This window comes from Agelaius phoeniceus, chromosome 4 (assembly GCF_051311805.1).
Source record: "Agelaius phoeniceus isolate bAgePho1 chromosome 4, bAgePho1.hap1, whole genome shotgun sequence".
In the NCBI taxonomy this organism is placed as follows: domain Eukaryota; kingdom Metazoa; phylum Chordata; class Aves; order Passeriformes; family Icteridae; genus Agelaius; species Agelaius phoeniceus.
Window position 1 is genome coordinate 65,632,053 of NC_135268.1, and position 15,584 is coordinate 65,647,636.

A 15,584-nucleotide genomic window follows, 5' to 3' on the forward strand; every position below is an offset into this window, starting at 1 on the left:
ATACCTATCTGTTGTTTGTGTTCCTGGATCTTTGCTTTTACTTGCTTTACATTCTTGTGTCCTTCCATGACCTGTTCCACCAGCTCTTTCATTTCTTTCTGTTCCTGTAGACGTTTCTCTGCATACAGGTGCATCAGCTCTGCTTTCTAAATCACAAACAAACAGGTGAACACAACTCCTGATACGTGGTGATCTGAGTGCCTCAAATCACTGAAACAGGGTAAGGACAATTGGATTCAAACTATTACATCATCCACAAAAGTAGTAAAAGAGAATGGCTGGGGACAAGAAAGAGTCCCAGATTTAAGCTCCCCTCTCCTTTTTATTTACACATAATTGCCCTGCATGACATTTGTACTGCTGCTTTCCATAATTCCTTCCTACATGTTTCCAAGAGCAGACAGAAGGAGTAATTTCTGGATCTGGTTGTGAGATAGCAGAAGTGTGCTTAATCTAATATACTGCTAGTTGTGTACCTGCAGGAACTTCTTGGGCCCAAGTCACAGCTATGTAGTGTCAAGTCCACTTTTGGGTACCATGTTCCTTTCTTTGTCAGAGGAAAGGAAGAAGGAGCAGGAAAATTGATTTTCTCAGGTTAGATACCTTGCTGCTCTTCTTGTTTTAGATGGAAGACCAGAGTTTTAAAAGAAGGAAGCAGGTCAGCATCTCAGCTGAACATTGGAGAATGTCTGGAGATCTGCATGTGGATGACATGCTCTGCTTGTTGATAAGCAAAGGGAGCTATGTGGAATTGGTTGGCTTAGAGCAAGTCCTATTTGCACATCTCCAAATCTATTCATTTTGGGATATTTCTGCTAAAAAAATCCCACATATGCTCTGAAGTGGAAGTGAATATAACAATTGCAATACTTTTGGAATGAGTATGAGCAATTATACTATGTTCAGTTGTACACGTGGGTTCACTTTAAGTTCTTGCTATAGTCTTTCTAAACTAACATGAAGACTCAATGCCAAAAAAGATTGAAAGGTATTATAGGACAGAAAAGGAACTCATTAAGCAAATTTTCCTTTTATAGCATGGTCTTTATGAAAATTTTGTACATTTGTGGTCTCATTTTATGTTGCTGAGACACTGCACTGACATTTGTGAGATGGTCAAGAGACAGGTACTGGCCTACAGGGCATAGCAACAAACTGGAGAAAGAGAAAAGAATGTGATGGTGGGCTGTGAAAAATTTAAAATCTGTATTATTTGGTGATTCTTGATCACCTGTTTAGTTTATAAGAAAAGCACTGGGAAAATGTAATGTGAGTTGTGAAAATAACAAAAAGATCTAGTTATGATTTTGAGAAACTGTGATTTGCCAGATTGAAAACAGTGTGAAAATATTTCTTGGCATAAACATGCAGTTTTCCATACAGATGGATCCAAAGAGGGTTGTCTATCTGAATTTTTACCTAAGAGAAATCTAGATGTGTCAGATAGTATGAAGTCAATTGAATTATATCAGTTTAAGAAAACAAATACTTTCATATTTGCAGCTCTCATTTTAACAAGATAAAGAAATCAGTTATATATTGTTGATTTCAATACTAATGGTGCTTAGTATCTCAGTATCTGTTCAAAAAGGATTTGCATAATGACAGAATATAGGGGAGCATTCTTTGACCTTCTGCTTTTATTCAATTTACTTCATAAGTGTTAATCAAATTTAAAAAAAAACTTGTAAAAAGTGATTTCATGTATAAGCATTGCTGTATCTGGAAGTTAGAGCCCTCTTTTTTCCTTTGTTTGCAGACTCCAGTGATTAAAGACACTGCAGAGAATTTTACACCTCTAATAGCAGGTATCATCTGTGCTATGATTTGCACAGATTGGAAATCAGCAAAATTTGAGCCTCCCTCTATGTATTACCTCTTCTCTCAATAGATCAGCTTTCTTCTTATTTTCTTGGGTTACATTCTGATGGGCTAGAACTGCCTCTTCATAACTCAATTTTCCTTGAAGCTTCCTACACTCTATTTCAGCCAGTTGATCTTCCAAATCTTTTCCACGCATCTGTTTCTGCCATTCCAAGAATTCAGATGAGTCTCCAGCCCCTTGTTGCAAATTTTCAACTCTGCAAGAAAGAAAAAAGGAGAACACTCTTTCAGGGATGTGGCTTTGTAGCCCTGCCTTGGTTTGTAAAGCATTTCCATAGCCTTTGATAGAAAGTGTTTGATCTCTGCAGAGACAAAAGGCAGTAATCACAAAGTCATTTGACAGATATATTTTAATTCCAGTCTAAGAGGTGTTCCTACTATGTGTAAAGCCTGAGAAAGCCAGACTGGAAGAAAGTGCATGAGAGCATAGACCTGAAAGTTTTCAGTAAAACAAAGCCCCAAGAGAGGGCAAACTTTAGCTACGTATGGATTCTCATAAGGAGCAGAGAGAAACAGGTAAAAGGATGTGCATTTTCTCAGAGGACTGCTTTGCTTAGAGGTTGAAAGAACAAATAACTTTCCTCTTCGACAATCTTCTTGTCCACTTTAACACAGAGACCAAAAAACTTCTGCTTAACACTATTTCTATATTGTATTTTGTCAATTAAATAATATTGCTGTAATGAGGCAAAGAAGTATTCAGCTCTTAAACAAAGTCACATCCCTATTTTTTGTGCTCAGCTGAGAGAGAAAAACATAGCAAAGCTCAGGGGCAGGCCCATGAAAGTCCTGCAGCAGAGGAGGGAATGAGCCAGTAACTAGGGCAGAGACACAAACATGGAGTGAATTGCCTCTTACTGCTGCTCCCCAATGCATATACATGTGATACATCTATCTCTCTATATATATCTATCTATATATATTTATCTCTTTATATATATATATATATATATATTTCTATTTTGTCTTAAATGCAGCTGAAGATTAAAACTCATTAAGATAAAATAGTGTCAAGTTACAGGGAACTATTCCTTTGCTGAGTGGAACAAATTCTGCCAGCTAGAGTGAATAGTAGCATATGTAATAAGGGAGAATCTCAATATATGTGAGTAGCTGATAACAGAACCTGAGTGATGTTTAATATCTACCTGCTAAAATCCTGATGCATGAACCAATACTGTTAGGTCCAAAGATCAAATCCAAACTTACACAGTCTATCCAGGACTTAAAATGCTATCAATATTTAGTGCTTAGCCTGCTAAGCCAGGTGGATTAGAAGTAATACTAAAGCAGGATAACATCATATAAGTTTTATCTTTGTGAAGTTTTTTAGTGAAAATGTTATATGATTCTAGCTGTAGAACACAACCTTCAGTGGCCACCTTTTCCCCAGTAAACATCCTCTGAAAATCTGTGTTGCTGAATAAGGAGGAATCCTTATGTTAGGATTTCTTAGAGTGCTAAATGCACAAAAGGACTTGCAACCTCTTATTGCCCCCCTTCCCCACACCCTGGATTCAGTGCTTGTGTTCAAAGACAGCTCTGCTGCAGTGTGACTGTCTAGCACTGGATGGGACTGGAGTGAAGAACTGTGTGAGGAAGAGCTATGGAAAGTCCTGGTTGGTGTGTGTGTAGTTTCTTCCAGGAGACACATTTAAGCTTGGGTTAACAGCCTTGGTCCTTGCCTAAGCTACTCCATAGGTCAGCCTGCACTCAGCCTGGGGCCAGGATGATCCTGCCTTCTTGACTTGGCTTCCTGGCTGGACCTTGGCCCAGACTGTTGTAGCACCCTTGGCTGACCCTGCTGCATGTCCCTGAATCTGTCCTGCTGCCTGCCAGGGGACTGTGGAGCTGCTGTCAGTGAGGACACTGTCCCTACATGTCCTCCTGTCCCTCTCAGCTCTTGGCTTATCTTGCTTTAAGCAACAGCACATTCTTAGTGTGCTATATCTTACTGTGATAGAAATGGACAGGTATTTTTATGTACATATAAACAAGTTCAAGTATCAAACTTGGCATGTAGTTGACCACTACATGATAATTTCATATATCTCCATTTTCTTCATAACCACTGAAGAAAATGGAGATCCATGAAATTATTTGGCTTAATAGAGATGCATCTTGTACAAAGGACACAGAAATAGATGTGTATTCAGGTCATTATTTAGTCTGGAGAATTGGAATAAATATAAAAGTGATAGCTGTTGGATTTTGCAAGTGGACACTAGCCAGAATGCTAAATCAGAACACAGTAACACTGTACAGCATCTACACAAAAAGTATTACTTTACTGTAGACTTTTTCTTCAGCCCACTTTAATCCACTTCTCTCTTCCATTGTCAACTGTTTTTATAGAATAGAAAGCCCTACAACAGATCCATAAGTTTAGTTTACCTGGAATTTACTTAATTATTTTTCATGTGGCTCATATTCTAAATCCAGGGATGTGAAAAGCAATCTTAGGTGGAGTGTGGTCCTACCTTTTGAGCTCCTCTTCCAATTTCCGCTGGTAGAGGGCACCCTCCCTCAAAATAGCTGCCGTGTTCAATTTAATGGGTATATTGTCAATCTGTCAGGAAAGGGAATGTATATTCCATAGTTAGTAATGTAAACCATGAAACAGAGTATAAAAACATCTCAGTGGGTTAAATAAATTGACCCAAGACAGCATAAATTTTGGTTAAAGCATTCATCTAGCGTTAATCTGACATTCACAATGAAATTGCATGCTGTTCATAAACCACTCAAGCTGCTTAAGAAATCAGCAAAGTCCCCCAAGTGGATTATAAATTTGTAATCAGTCTTGGACCATGTCAAATCCTATAGAATGTCTTCACTTCCTTTCATATTTGCCAGTACTCATACACACTGTGCAAAAAGATTTGATCTGTTTTGGACAAAGACAATAAACTGCCTCTCTGAAAGATGTTCAGTGAGCCAGAACAGAGAAGTAAAACAAAAGTGGCACCTTTCATAGGGAGATCTAGGAAGCATTTTATAAATAATCACTATGACAATGTAGAAGTATTTCCAAGACAACTGGAATCACCCATTGCCATGTCCATTTTCTAGACAGTACCAGTGAAGAACCGTTCTCAGTGATTTGCAGGCCTTGAGGTGTAACTTGGACTAGATCCTGTGGCTGCTTTGTTAACTCTTCCAAGTATTGTGTTAAGACTGACTCCAGACAACTTCTAAATAATGAGGGAGGAAAGGATCAATTTCTATGCCAGTTAAAATTGTTCCCTGCACAGGTAGGGTGTTCAGAGAAAATGGGTCACCTTTGCAGACACATGTAAGAAACCTGATCTGAACCAAGGCAAAGCAGTGCTGCAGAAATAAGAACTGGGATCATTCCTGCAGAAAACAAAGCTTGTTAATAACATGTTTGACTTAAATCCAGACAAGTTCTGTGTTCAGAATTCAAACATGTATTTAAATTCCAAATGAAGAACTTAATGAGTAGCTGAGAAAGAGATGCACAGAATCACTCAAGCTACATACTGCAAATATTGTATGCAGAAATATGAACTGAAGTCTCCTGAAATAATAACTGGAAAAAGCATGTGTTATAAATGATATTAATTAGGTAGGTTGAGGATAGCAAACACATTCCATCACCTAGAATTCATTAAGTAAAATTACTGGTTTTACACAGATAGGATATTTTAATGCAAAGAAATTAATTACCTGACAGTTTCTTGACAAAATGATGATAACTTGAAGAATTTAGGAAAACAATCCAAACCAATGTATTTAATTTTCTTTTGTTTGACTTACTATGACTTCTTAATGCCCAATGATGTTCTACTTTTTAATCTGCATCTCAACACATCTCAAAGCCTTCTGCATTATATGAACAGTTTATATTTTATTCTTGTACTGTGTAGAAAGTGTTTCCTTAGACATTTTCTGACACATGTAGATGTTTCTATACTTTTGACAGTTTTCTGTGTACACAGATTTCATTCTGTATTTACCAACTATAATTTGGATAGAGAACTGAAATAAGAATGATTATTTATGGCAATACCTTAAAATTCAGTTTCACAGTTTATTGACCAGAAATCTGACTGACATTGAAACAGAAATATGGCAATATAGTTGAAATAACTAGGACTGCAAGACATGTGCAGGCAGGTATAAGTAAAATAACTGAATAAATTCTTCTATGTCATATAGTATCAAGGAAGTTCTGAATTTTACTCATCCTTTTCCTGTTGTGAGATATCTTCCCTTTTTTCAAGATGAGAAAATGGAAGTAAGTGGGAAAATTACATAGCACTAATTCTTGTGAAAAAATATCATATTCAGTATTGCCACCCAATGAACATGCAATAACTCACCAAAACCAATAAATATGTAAAGAGCAAATATGACATGAACAAGAGGCAGACTGAGATAGAGTGATGATGCATTTGTACTCTCTCATTCTCCCAGTGAAAAAGATGAATAAATACTTTGGAAGAGAAGTATTCAAGAGAAATAATTGCTGCTGCACATGATATATGTCTCTTAAATTAAAAAAGAAAGATTTCATATACTGTGGGTGTTCTAAAAAGAGGAAAGCAAAATACTAGTTGGTTAAAATATTATATAATTTCATTAATTTGAAGATAGATTAAAATTTTATACATATATATATCTTGGATAAGCCATCCTCTTAGGATTTGTCTACTCAGAGAGTGGCACAGGCAGGAAGGCAACAGGAATTGAAAGTATTTTAAAAGTCAATAACAATATGCCTATCTCTGCTTGAAAGTTACAGCAGCATCTTGAATATCAACTAACCAACCTTAAGGCAAATGTGTTTAGACAAGATAAAACTGTTTATACATCTAGAGGAGATACCAGCAAGTTTTAGAAGTGGCCTTAATCAATGCCAGAGGATGCCAGATCCATAATTTTTTTTAATGCAATTTAGGCAGATGGCTTGACTCTTGTTAGTCTGCACTAAAGTTTTGTTATTTTATGTAATCAGAAAGGGCAATGGAATATACAGAGTTTTGAACTGAGCCCACATAATTACAGGTCGTGTGTGTTTGTTTTAACTATGTAAATGTTTCCTGGTTTGGGTTTTTTCCTCTTTCTTTTTGTGTAAAATGAACTAGGATCTTATTACCTTACTGTAATTTCAATGCTGCTGGACTGTAAGCAAGCAGACTGAGTAGCTGATACTGTTACTAAAGATAACTTCAGTGTGTGACAAATGCCAGACAGGCTTTAGAAATACTTGCCAGATGCCCGGTCCCCCAAGTGGAGAATCAATCTTTTCACAGTGTTTAAGAGCTGTACCTAAATACATACTTTTAAAGAGTAGGCAGACCTACTCACAAGATATTTGAGACCACAATACAAGCACAGCTGAAATTATTCTGTGTAAGAACTTGAAACAAATGAAAGGTGCCAGACTGAATGATACAAAACTGAAGATAATCTGTAGTGCAGTTATTGCAGAAACAGCAATGTGAAATTTCATGTGGTCCACTGCTAAGGCTGAACCAGCTCTCTGCTCATGTTTACAATTCTCTGACCCCTGAAAATTCTACAAGAGAAGCAATCAGGATAGTGGATTTCATGACTTCAGTATGTGTCTGAAGGAAACAAGGCAAGCACCCAGCCTGATTGTATATTGTGTATCAGACAGTCATTAGCTGGAATGATTGCTCAGCATTCTTTAGGATCTCATTTTGAAACAGTGATGTACTGATGTAAGATTCTTCTGCCCTTATGCCACGTTCTTAAACCAAGGTTTCACAATTCTTTTTTTGCTGGGGACAATTCTCTTTTCATACTATTTTACATAAAATCTTCTCCCTTTGTAACTGAAAACACTTTTAAGGCAATATGGTTACATGGTGCAACTGCAGAATATTTACCTCAGGGAACCAAAAGGTTTTGATCTCTCTGACCAGTCTCACCCAGGACCTCCACTCACACCATCTGCTCACTGGCCTGGGAGCCCCAGTTAGACTCAGAAATGGGTTTCAGTTTCCATTATGCTGGGAATTTTTCTACTCCAGGATGTCTCTCCATTTCTGTTTCCTGCTGTCAGGGACCTCAGCTGCTGTTGTAGCTTTGTCTCCTGACTGGATTTCTGGATGGACCCCAGACCTGACTTGTTACCTTGTTTTGTCCAAGGGTGACTTGCTATCAGCAGAACCCATCACTGCCACCAACCTCCTCACGTTCAGATAGTGTGTCCTGCTTGGTGAGGGCACTGCCTGTGCTTTCATCACCTTTGGCTCCTTATTTCTCTTCCATCATGGAGCAGCCCTGCTCTTGTCACTCCCTGACCATGTCTTTGTAGATTATTAATGGTGCATAGGACAAAATCTATGAACCACAGACCCAATCCATGCCATGCTCCTGGCCAAACACCTTAGTGTAAAAACACAGATTCAAGTTGAGTTTCCATCATGACAAGATTTGCACTTGTGTCAAATTTGCAAGTACATTTGACAACAGTTCCTTAAAGGTTACTCACCTTGCTTTGGATCTTTTGAGCCTTGAACACTGGTTTACTCTCCATACTGTCATGTATGTTCTGTAGTTCAAACAAAAAATACATTATTTCATTTCAGAAACAAATTTTCAATTACTCAGCAAAAGATATTAACTATTTATCAAAGCTAACATATGAATATTCATCAAATATTCTTTAGAGAGTAAAAAATTCTACATATTTTGGAATTGTAAAATACACAAAAACTTGCTATGTACACCCAACCTAGTGGGAATACAAACACACAAAGGTACGTCCAAATATTGACTAAATAATGCTAAGAAGTAACAGTGATTCTTTCTTTGACTATGAAATATTACTTACATATATATATATGAATATATTTATCTTTTAACTGAAATAGATACTGAGAGGACAAAATAGGATGTCAAACACACTTCATGGAATTATTAATTAGTGGTAGAATTCTACTGATGCTTATTAATTTAATGATGTTAGCTATAGATACTGATGTGAAACTGTCTGGTATCATGGGGATGAACACAGTGAGTAGAATATGCAGCACTGATGTGGAAATGAATATATTACATACATAGATCAGTGACTGAACTGGGAACCAACCAAAGCAAGGATGAATGGGACCATTATTCCCTCAGCTTGGCTGCTCTGTGGCATCAAAGTTAATGGAAAAATAATATGTGGATTTAGAGAAATATTGCCAGTTTGGAGATTTGTTGGAGCAGTTTCACAGAATGGTTGCTTGTCTCAAAATTAGGAAAATTATAAAGCAGCACCAGAAGTATAAGAAAAGGGGGTTGTGCATTATGCATACAAAGAGGCAAATGCAGGAATAGGGATGTGAAATGACACTATAGCTATAAATCATAGCACAAAATTCTTAAAAAACATATTTTTTAAATACTCTAAGATATCTTTAAATACTCCAGTCATATTTCATCTCCCTACTGGGGAATTTTTCAGCATGTGTTTTGCACCATACCTCTCTCTTTTCAGGCTTGATGGTTGCACACCTGAACTGGTTAGTATTTGCTTCCAGGAGCAGATCCTAAAATTAAAACAATTATCTTAAAGAGTGTGGTACATTTAAATTCTCTAAGAATAATTTTATGTCTCAAAAGTCTTATAGCCCCAGCCACCATATTCACAGAATCACAGAATGGCTTGGGTTGGAAGAGACCTTAAGGATCATCTGTTCCAAAGCCTCTACCATAGGCAGAGACACCTCCCACTAGACCAGATTGCTCAGAGTTCCATCCCACCTGGCCTTAAACACTTCCAGGAATGGGACCTTTGCAGATTCTCTGGGCAACCTGTGCCAGGGCCTCACCACCCTCTCAGTAAACAATTTCTTTCTCTCTGATCAAAACCTGCCCTCCTGCAGTTTGAAGCCACCCCTCCTCATCCTGTCACTCCCTGCTCTTGTAAAAAGTCTCTCTCCATCCTTCTTGGGGGCTCTCTTCTGGTACTGGAAGAGCCCAGTGAGGTCACCCTGAAGCCTTCTCTTGTCCAGGCTGAAGAATCCCAATTCTCTCAGCCTTTTTTCATAGGAGAGGTGCTCCATCCCTCTTGGTGGCTTCCTCTGGACTTGCTCCAACAGGTCCATGTCCTTCCCGTGGTGGGGCCCCAGAGCTGAATGCAGTGCTGCAGGTGGGGTCCCACCTGAGTGGGGCAGAGGGGCAGAATCCCCTCCCTCACCTGCTGCCCACAGTGCTTTGGATGACCCCAGGACAGGGAGGTTTCTGGGCTGGGAGTGCCCATGGCTGGGTCATGTCCAGCCTCTCACCCACAGCACCCCCAGGTCCTTCTCAGGGCTGCTCTGGGTTTGTTCATCCCCAGCCTGTGCTGTCCCTGGGAGCTGCCCTGACCCAGGAGCAGCACCAGCACCTGGTCTTGTTACAGCCCATGAGGTTGGCATGGGCCACTTGTGGAGCTTGTCCAGGTCCCTGTGGATGGAGTCCTGTCCCTCAGGTGTGTCAGCTGCACATGTGCTGAGGGTGCACTCAATCCCTTCATCTGTGTCATTAATGGAGATGTGAAACAACACCAGTCCCAAGATGGATTCCAAAAGCTTGACTTAGTATTTACATACATTTTCACTCCTGATTAAAGACATGAAGTAAGCAAGTACTGGTTTTCTACACAGTTCTGCCTGGATGTGTCCTTTGCACAGGACATCAGACCTTTGATAGGCCTGCCCCTATGAAACTTGCTGCTGGTCCAGATACCAGTTTAAAAATATCATAATTATCCATGGCACAACAGTACCATTGACAGGAACTGTTTCCAGACTGCTGACACACAATGGCTTTGGTTTTGAGATCCATTAGAGAATTATGTTCAGGGTATCCCTCCACCAGGGGTTGATTCATTGGCATTAAAGCCAAGTCATTATACAGGGAAGTACAGGCAACCATATTTCTCTATTTTTGATATTTATTTTGGTTGCAAACCAAATCTCTAATCAAAGCTGTGAAACACTGACTAGATTTTCTAATGGCTTTCTGGGCAGCAGCTGATAACATCAGTGTTTCTCTAACTGTCTAGAGTGCGGCTTCCAGTGTTCTCATTCCTCACAGATGCTCAGATGTGGTTCTTACAGTTACAGCTTCTGCAAAAATGCTATGAAACAAATGGCATTTTTCATACAAATTTCTGCTAGGACTCATCATTTCAGCTTGTTTAGAAAACAGTCTAGGGAATTGACCTTTGTGAATGCTCTGGATGCCTTTAATAGCATTCCAGAAGTGACAAAAACTGCTGTTATTGTAGCTAAAATTTCTGTAGTGGTTTATCTTTGTTTCTTGTATTAATACATTTTCTTTATTGAAGAATGTGGTTGGTTGTTAAGTGATTTTACAGTTGTCATGGCTTTTTGATAGTATAGGCACTGTGATATTTGGCTTTTCTTTCCCAGTTTTTCTAGAAAGTTTTTAACATGCAAATAAGCACTCAAATAGATGTGCTTTCCCCATAATATGGAAACTATAAAAGGATAAAAAATAATGTTGTATTGTTTTATAATGAAATATCAAGCATAGGTGATGGACCAGCAAAAGGAATGCATCGTCAGAATCTGTCACACATTAAAGCTTTCACCATAGTTTAGGAACAGAATCCAGTGTCCCTTTCACATGGACATGAGGACAGCCAGTAATGAATAGACTTGTACTGGCTTGTAAAAACTAGAGTCAGGCATTTCCAGAATGGGGGTGGGAGAGTACTAATAAAAAAGAGCCACATGGCATACCTCAAATTTATATTGTTGTTTGATTGGATATGGTGACTACAGTGTGGGAATGGAGAAAGAAAGTGGAAATAGGTATTTAAGTAATTCCAAGAAGAAGACGACAATCTGCTTTAACTATGAGCTACCCCATTGAACAAGATTCATGTCAAAGTTCAGATCAAATAGCTAGGTTTGTTTGTATTTTCCAGGCCCTCCCTTCTCCTGCTGTCTTAACACCCAGACCATGTACTCTGTTTCTTTACAAACCAGGATGACTTCACACTCTCTCAGTCTGCTGAAGAGAATGTATGAAGAATATGGAAGAGTATGAAGTCTGCACAAAAAAGAAATCAGAATCTGCTGGTATTTTAAAACCGTGAATAACACAGTTATTTTTCAGTTATTACAGAAAAAACTCCTCAAAAATACTGAACTTATTTTGTAATTTGAACCCTTAACAAATAAGTGAATACCTTATATAACCACATGTCCATGGGACTAGAAGAACCATTGTGATAAAAAGAAAGTAATCGTGTTTCTGCTACTTTATATGGCTGCTTGCAAAATTTCACATAAGGTACTTTTATTGTGAGTAAAAGGTATTATTAATTGTCCTGGACTATTAATAATAAAATAAAGAAGGTGGGAAAAGGGTGCTAAAACAGAGTAGAGGATACAAATTTCATGACTCTAGAGAAAAAGCCATGAGCCATTTAGTTGCAAAAGCAGATAGATTTCAGATAAAGTTCTAAGATTTGTGAAGATAAAACAATAAAGAAAAACAGTTTAGAAGAAAGGAAAGGATAGAAGAACAACAAAATATACTTACTTTTGCTTTTTGGATATTTTTTGTTTTGATCTCCTCTAGTTGCTTTCTTTCCTTTGGAGGCTTATAGATGCTTGGAGGAACCTATATTAAAAGACAAAAATCTCTAGAATAGGGGATATAAAACAGTCCATGTGACACATTCTTGCAGGCAAAAAAAAGCTCATCCACTTTTACCAGAGAACAGCAGCAGGTAATTTTTTTAAAATATTGATTCTTTTCTATTAGTGCCACTCTAGAAGACAGGGACAGATTCCAATTAGTTGAAGCTACCCAGCTTTTCAGTTCTGTTCAATATAACATAACCTCTGCTCAAAAGACCAGAAAGAAAGACAATATTGGAAGTAGTACAAGAAAGGCTAAAGCAATAATAAATCCTATAGGTCCTATCAAGGGGAGAAAAATGTTTCCAGAATGGGAACAGTTCTGTTTGGCATTTCATAAACTTGACCTTCACAGCAACAGCAGCCAGATAGGGCAGCCGAATAAAGTTAAGCTGTAGTACTCTGTGTGGTGGTAGGAACAAGTTACAGACTCCAAAGAAGTTCAGGGCAGAGAAATCCTTTGAAGTCTGATAAATACCCAGGAACTTCATTGTAACTGAGGAGGTCTTGGAGCTGAAATTGTGGGACCATGAGAAGGAAGCTGGAGAACAGCAGCAGATGTTCCATCCTTCTGGTCTTCCCAGAGCTCAGTGTTTAAGCACTGCTAGTAAAAATACATTGGGCAAAATGGGCCTTTGGTTTACCATAGCTGTCCCAATGTCCTTGTAAGAGAAGACCTCTGGAGTTGTGGATTAAATGTTTGGGAGGTAAAGGACTCAGAGTCCTTCCAGCATCAGTCAAAGGGCTGGGAAAGTAATCACACATCAGCTAAAATGACCAGGACAGGACTGGCTGTCAGTTGGATCAGCAGGACACAGACTTCAGGTTGATTTCTGTATTTGCTTGAGCAATAAATTTATCCCAGAGTAAGCTCTGAAAAAAGACTGGATGTCTCCTTGAGAGGAGTGGGTGAGAGAGTCTGACAGTTTACTGGACACCTGCCTAAATATTTATCTTGCTAAAAATGTGCTAGATCAATTAAAAGTTACAGAACTAATGGGGAAAATATATATTCTGTCTTGTAAGGGAGGTCAGTTCAAGGAACATGGGAATCCCATCTAGCTGTATTGGACTATATAATGAACTACACTTTGAAAAAATCATGAATCTGATGGACTCTACACTGCCTTTGCTATGCAACATCTTTATCTACAGGTAAAACAAATGCACAAACAGAAGAAGCTAGCAATTAAATGCACTGGTGAGACTGCTAAGTATTTTTGTGAGCTTTTAAAGTGAAGTAGCAGTGAAAGCATTTCCCAGAAGTATCTAAGAATTTTTATTATGCTTTTATGGATGGAGAAATGAAAGCCCAGATGATTTGCAAAGGGTTCCACAGGCAGTGAGTATCAGTTTATTTCACTCCTCTTCCTACTCATGTGCTTTACCTGCAAACTTCACTCATCTGCCAGAGTAAGCTGAAAATCTCTCCTCAGAAAGTGCTGTGCTTATTCCAAGTAATTGAAGGAGGAGCCTTTTCCATCAGCTGTTTCAAAAAAATTCCTTACCTTGTGATTTAGCCCATGGGGATGAGTACCAAGCAGATAGACAGTACAGCAGTTACCCAATTGTTAGAAGAGGATAAAAAGTCACTATAAATAAATCATAAATTACAGCAACAGGGAGATCAAAAAAGGCCAGACTGTACCTAATTAATCCAAATGTGGAAAAGGGGGTTGGGAATAAGAGACACCAAGTTTGCTTTCCCTCCCCAGGCAGTGGTCAGCCTCACATAGCCTGTGGGACATCCCTTAACCAGGGGATTATTTAGGGAGCAGCTACTACAAGATGTTTAAGGAAAAGAAAAATGAATAATTACTTTGAACTTTGGTGCTCATTACTCTTCTATTTTTTAAAGTTACTGTCATAAGATGGACAAGGAAAAGCTAATGCAATGCTATTTTATTATGTGGTTTTTTTTTAATAGATAAGATCACAAATATATTGGTGGGTCTGTTATTTGCAAACAGAATCCTCTGTACTGGCTAAATGATTTCACTCAATTATTTTAAACAATCAGTAGCTTCACTCATGAAACAGGCTGAAATAATAGAAAAATATCTAAAAAACACATTAAATTTGACTGAATGGTGTCACAATAACATCCCAATGAAGCCTTTTTTTAATATACAACTGGTTTATAGAAAATTTTAAAATAATTGCATAATCCTATCATTTTAGTATAGTGCTGATATTAAAATAATGGATTTTGTTACTCTAGGCCAAGATATCCAAGAAAGTTGAATGTGTCTACATTTTACACGTTATCAGGTTTATGCACCTGTCTGCATTTGTTTCCTCTGCACACCTCAAGGTAAAGCACTCATTTTTCCTTGTAGAACTGTATTTATGAATGTGTGCATGCATATGGGCATTCTTGTGTCCGCATCCATGTGAATGTGTGCCAAGGCCAGGGGAGACATGAATTTATAACCTTTAGACCAAATATTTGGAATGAATTGTTTTATTATTAAATCTCAAAATTAAAAATTTTTCCTTTTTACTTAGTGACTCCCATTTCTGATGAACATTTATGATGATAAATGATAATCCTAAACTTCTAGTGCTATGTTACCCCAAGGCCAGTGAGGAATCTTGCAGGGAATGCCCAGACGAAGGCAGTCATGATGCATCTGACTCCATGTTCTCAGAAGGCTAATTTATTACTTTATTATACTATATTACAATAAAGAATACTATACTATACTAAAGAATACAGAAAAGATACTTACTGAATGCTAAAAAGATAATAATGAAAACTCATGACTCTTTCCAGAGTCCCAACACAGCCTGGCACCAATTGGCCAAAGAGTGAAAACAACTCACAGCAGAATCCAATGAAACAATCACCTGTGGGTAAACAATCTCCAAACACATTCCACATAAGCACAACACAGGAGAAGCAAATGAGATAAGAATTGTTTTCCTTTTTCTCTGAGGCTTCTCAGCTCCCCAGGAGAAAAATCCTGGGTGAAGGGATTTTTTCAGAGAATGTGAATGCCACAGGGAATCCCTTCTCATTATAGGTCACTAGGACAACTGCCCTGCCCTCTGCAA

General features: G+C 38.2%; 1 protein-coding gene across 1 annotated transcript in view; it reads right to left on the bottom strand.

Annotated features, from left to right (window-relative positions):
- CFAP99 (cilia and flagella associated protein 99) overlaps positions 1–15,584 on the bottom strand; it is a 54,599-nt gene that overhangs the window by 12,621 nt on the left and 26,394 nt on the right. The window contains exons 7-12 of the mRNA XM_054633430.2: positions 12,427–12,507; positions 9,351–9,416; positions 8,372–8,431; positions 4,365–4,453; positions 1,877–2,081; positions 5–146 (exon numbers count right to left, since the gene is read on the bottom strand). Of these exons, the coding sequence (XP_054489405.2) occupies positions 5–146; positions 1,877–2,081; positions 4,365–4,453; positions 8,372–8,431; positions 9,351–9,416; positions 12,427–12,507 (643 nt within the window). The remainder of the gene's footprint in view (positions 1–4; positions 147–1,876; positions 2,082–4,364; positions 4,454–8,371; positions 8,432–9,350; positions 9,417–12,426; positions 12,508–15,584) is intronic.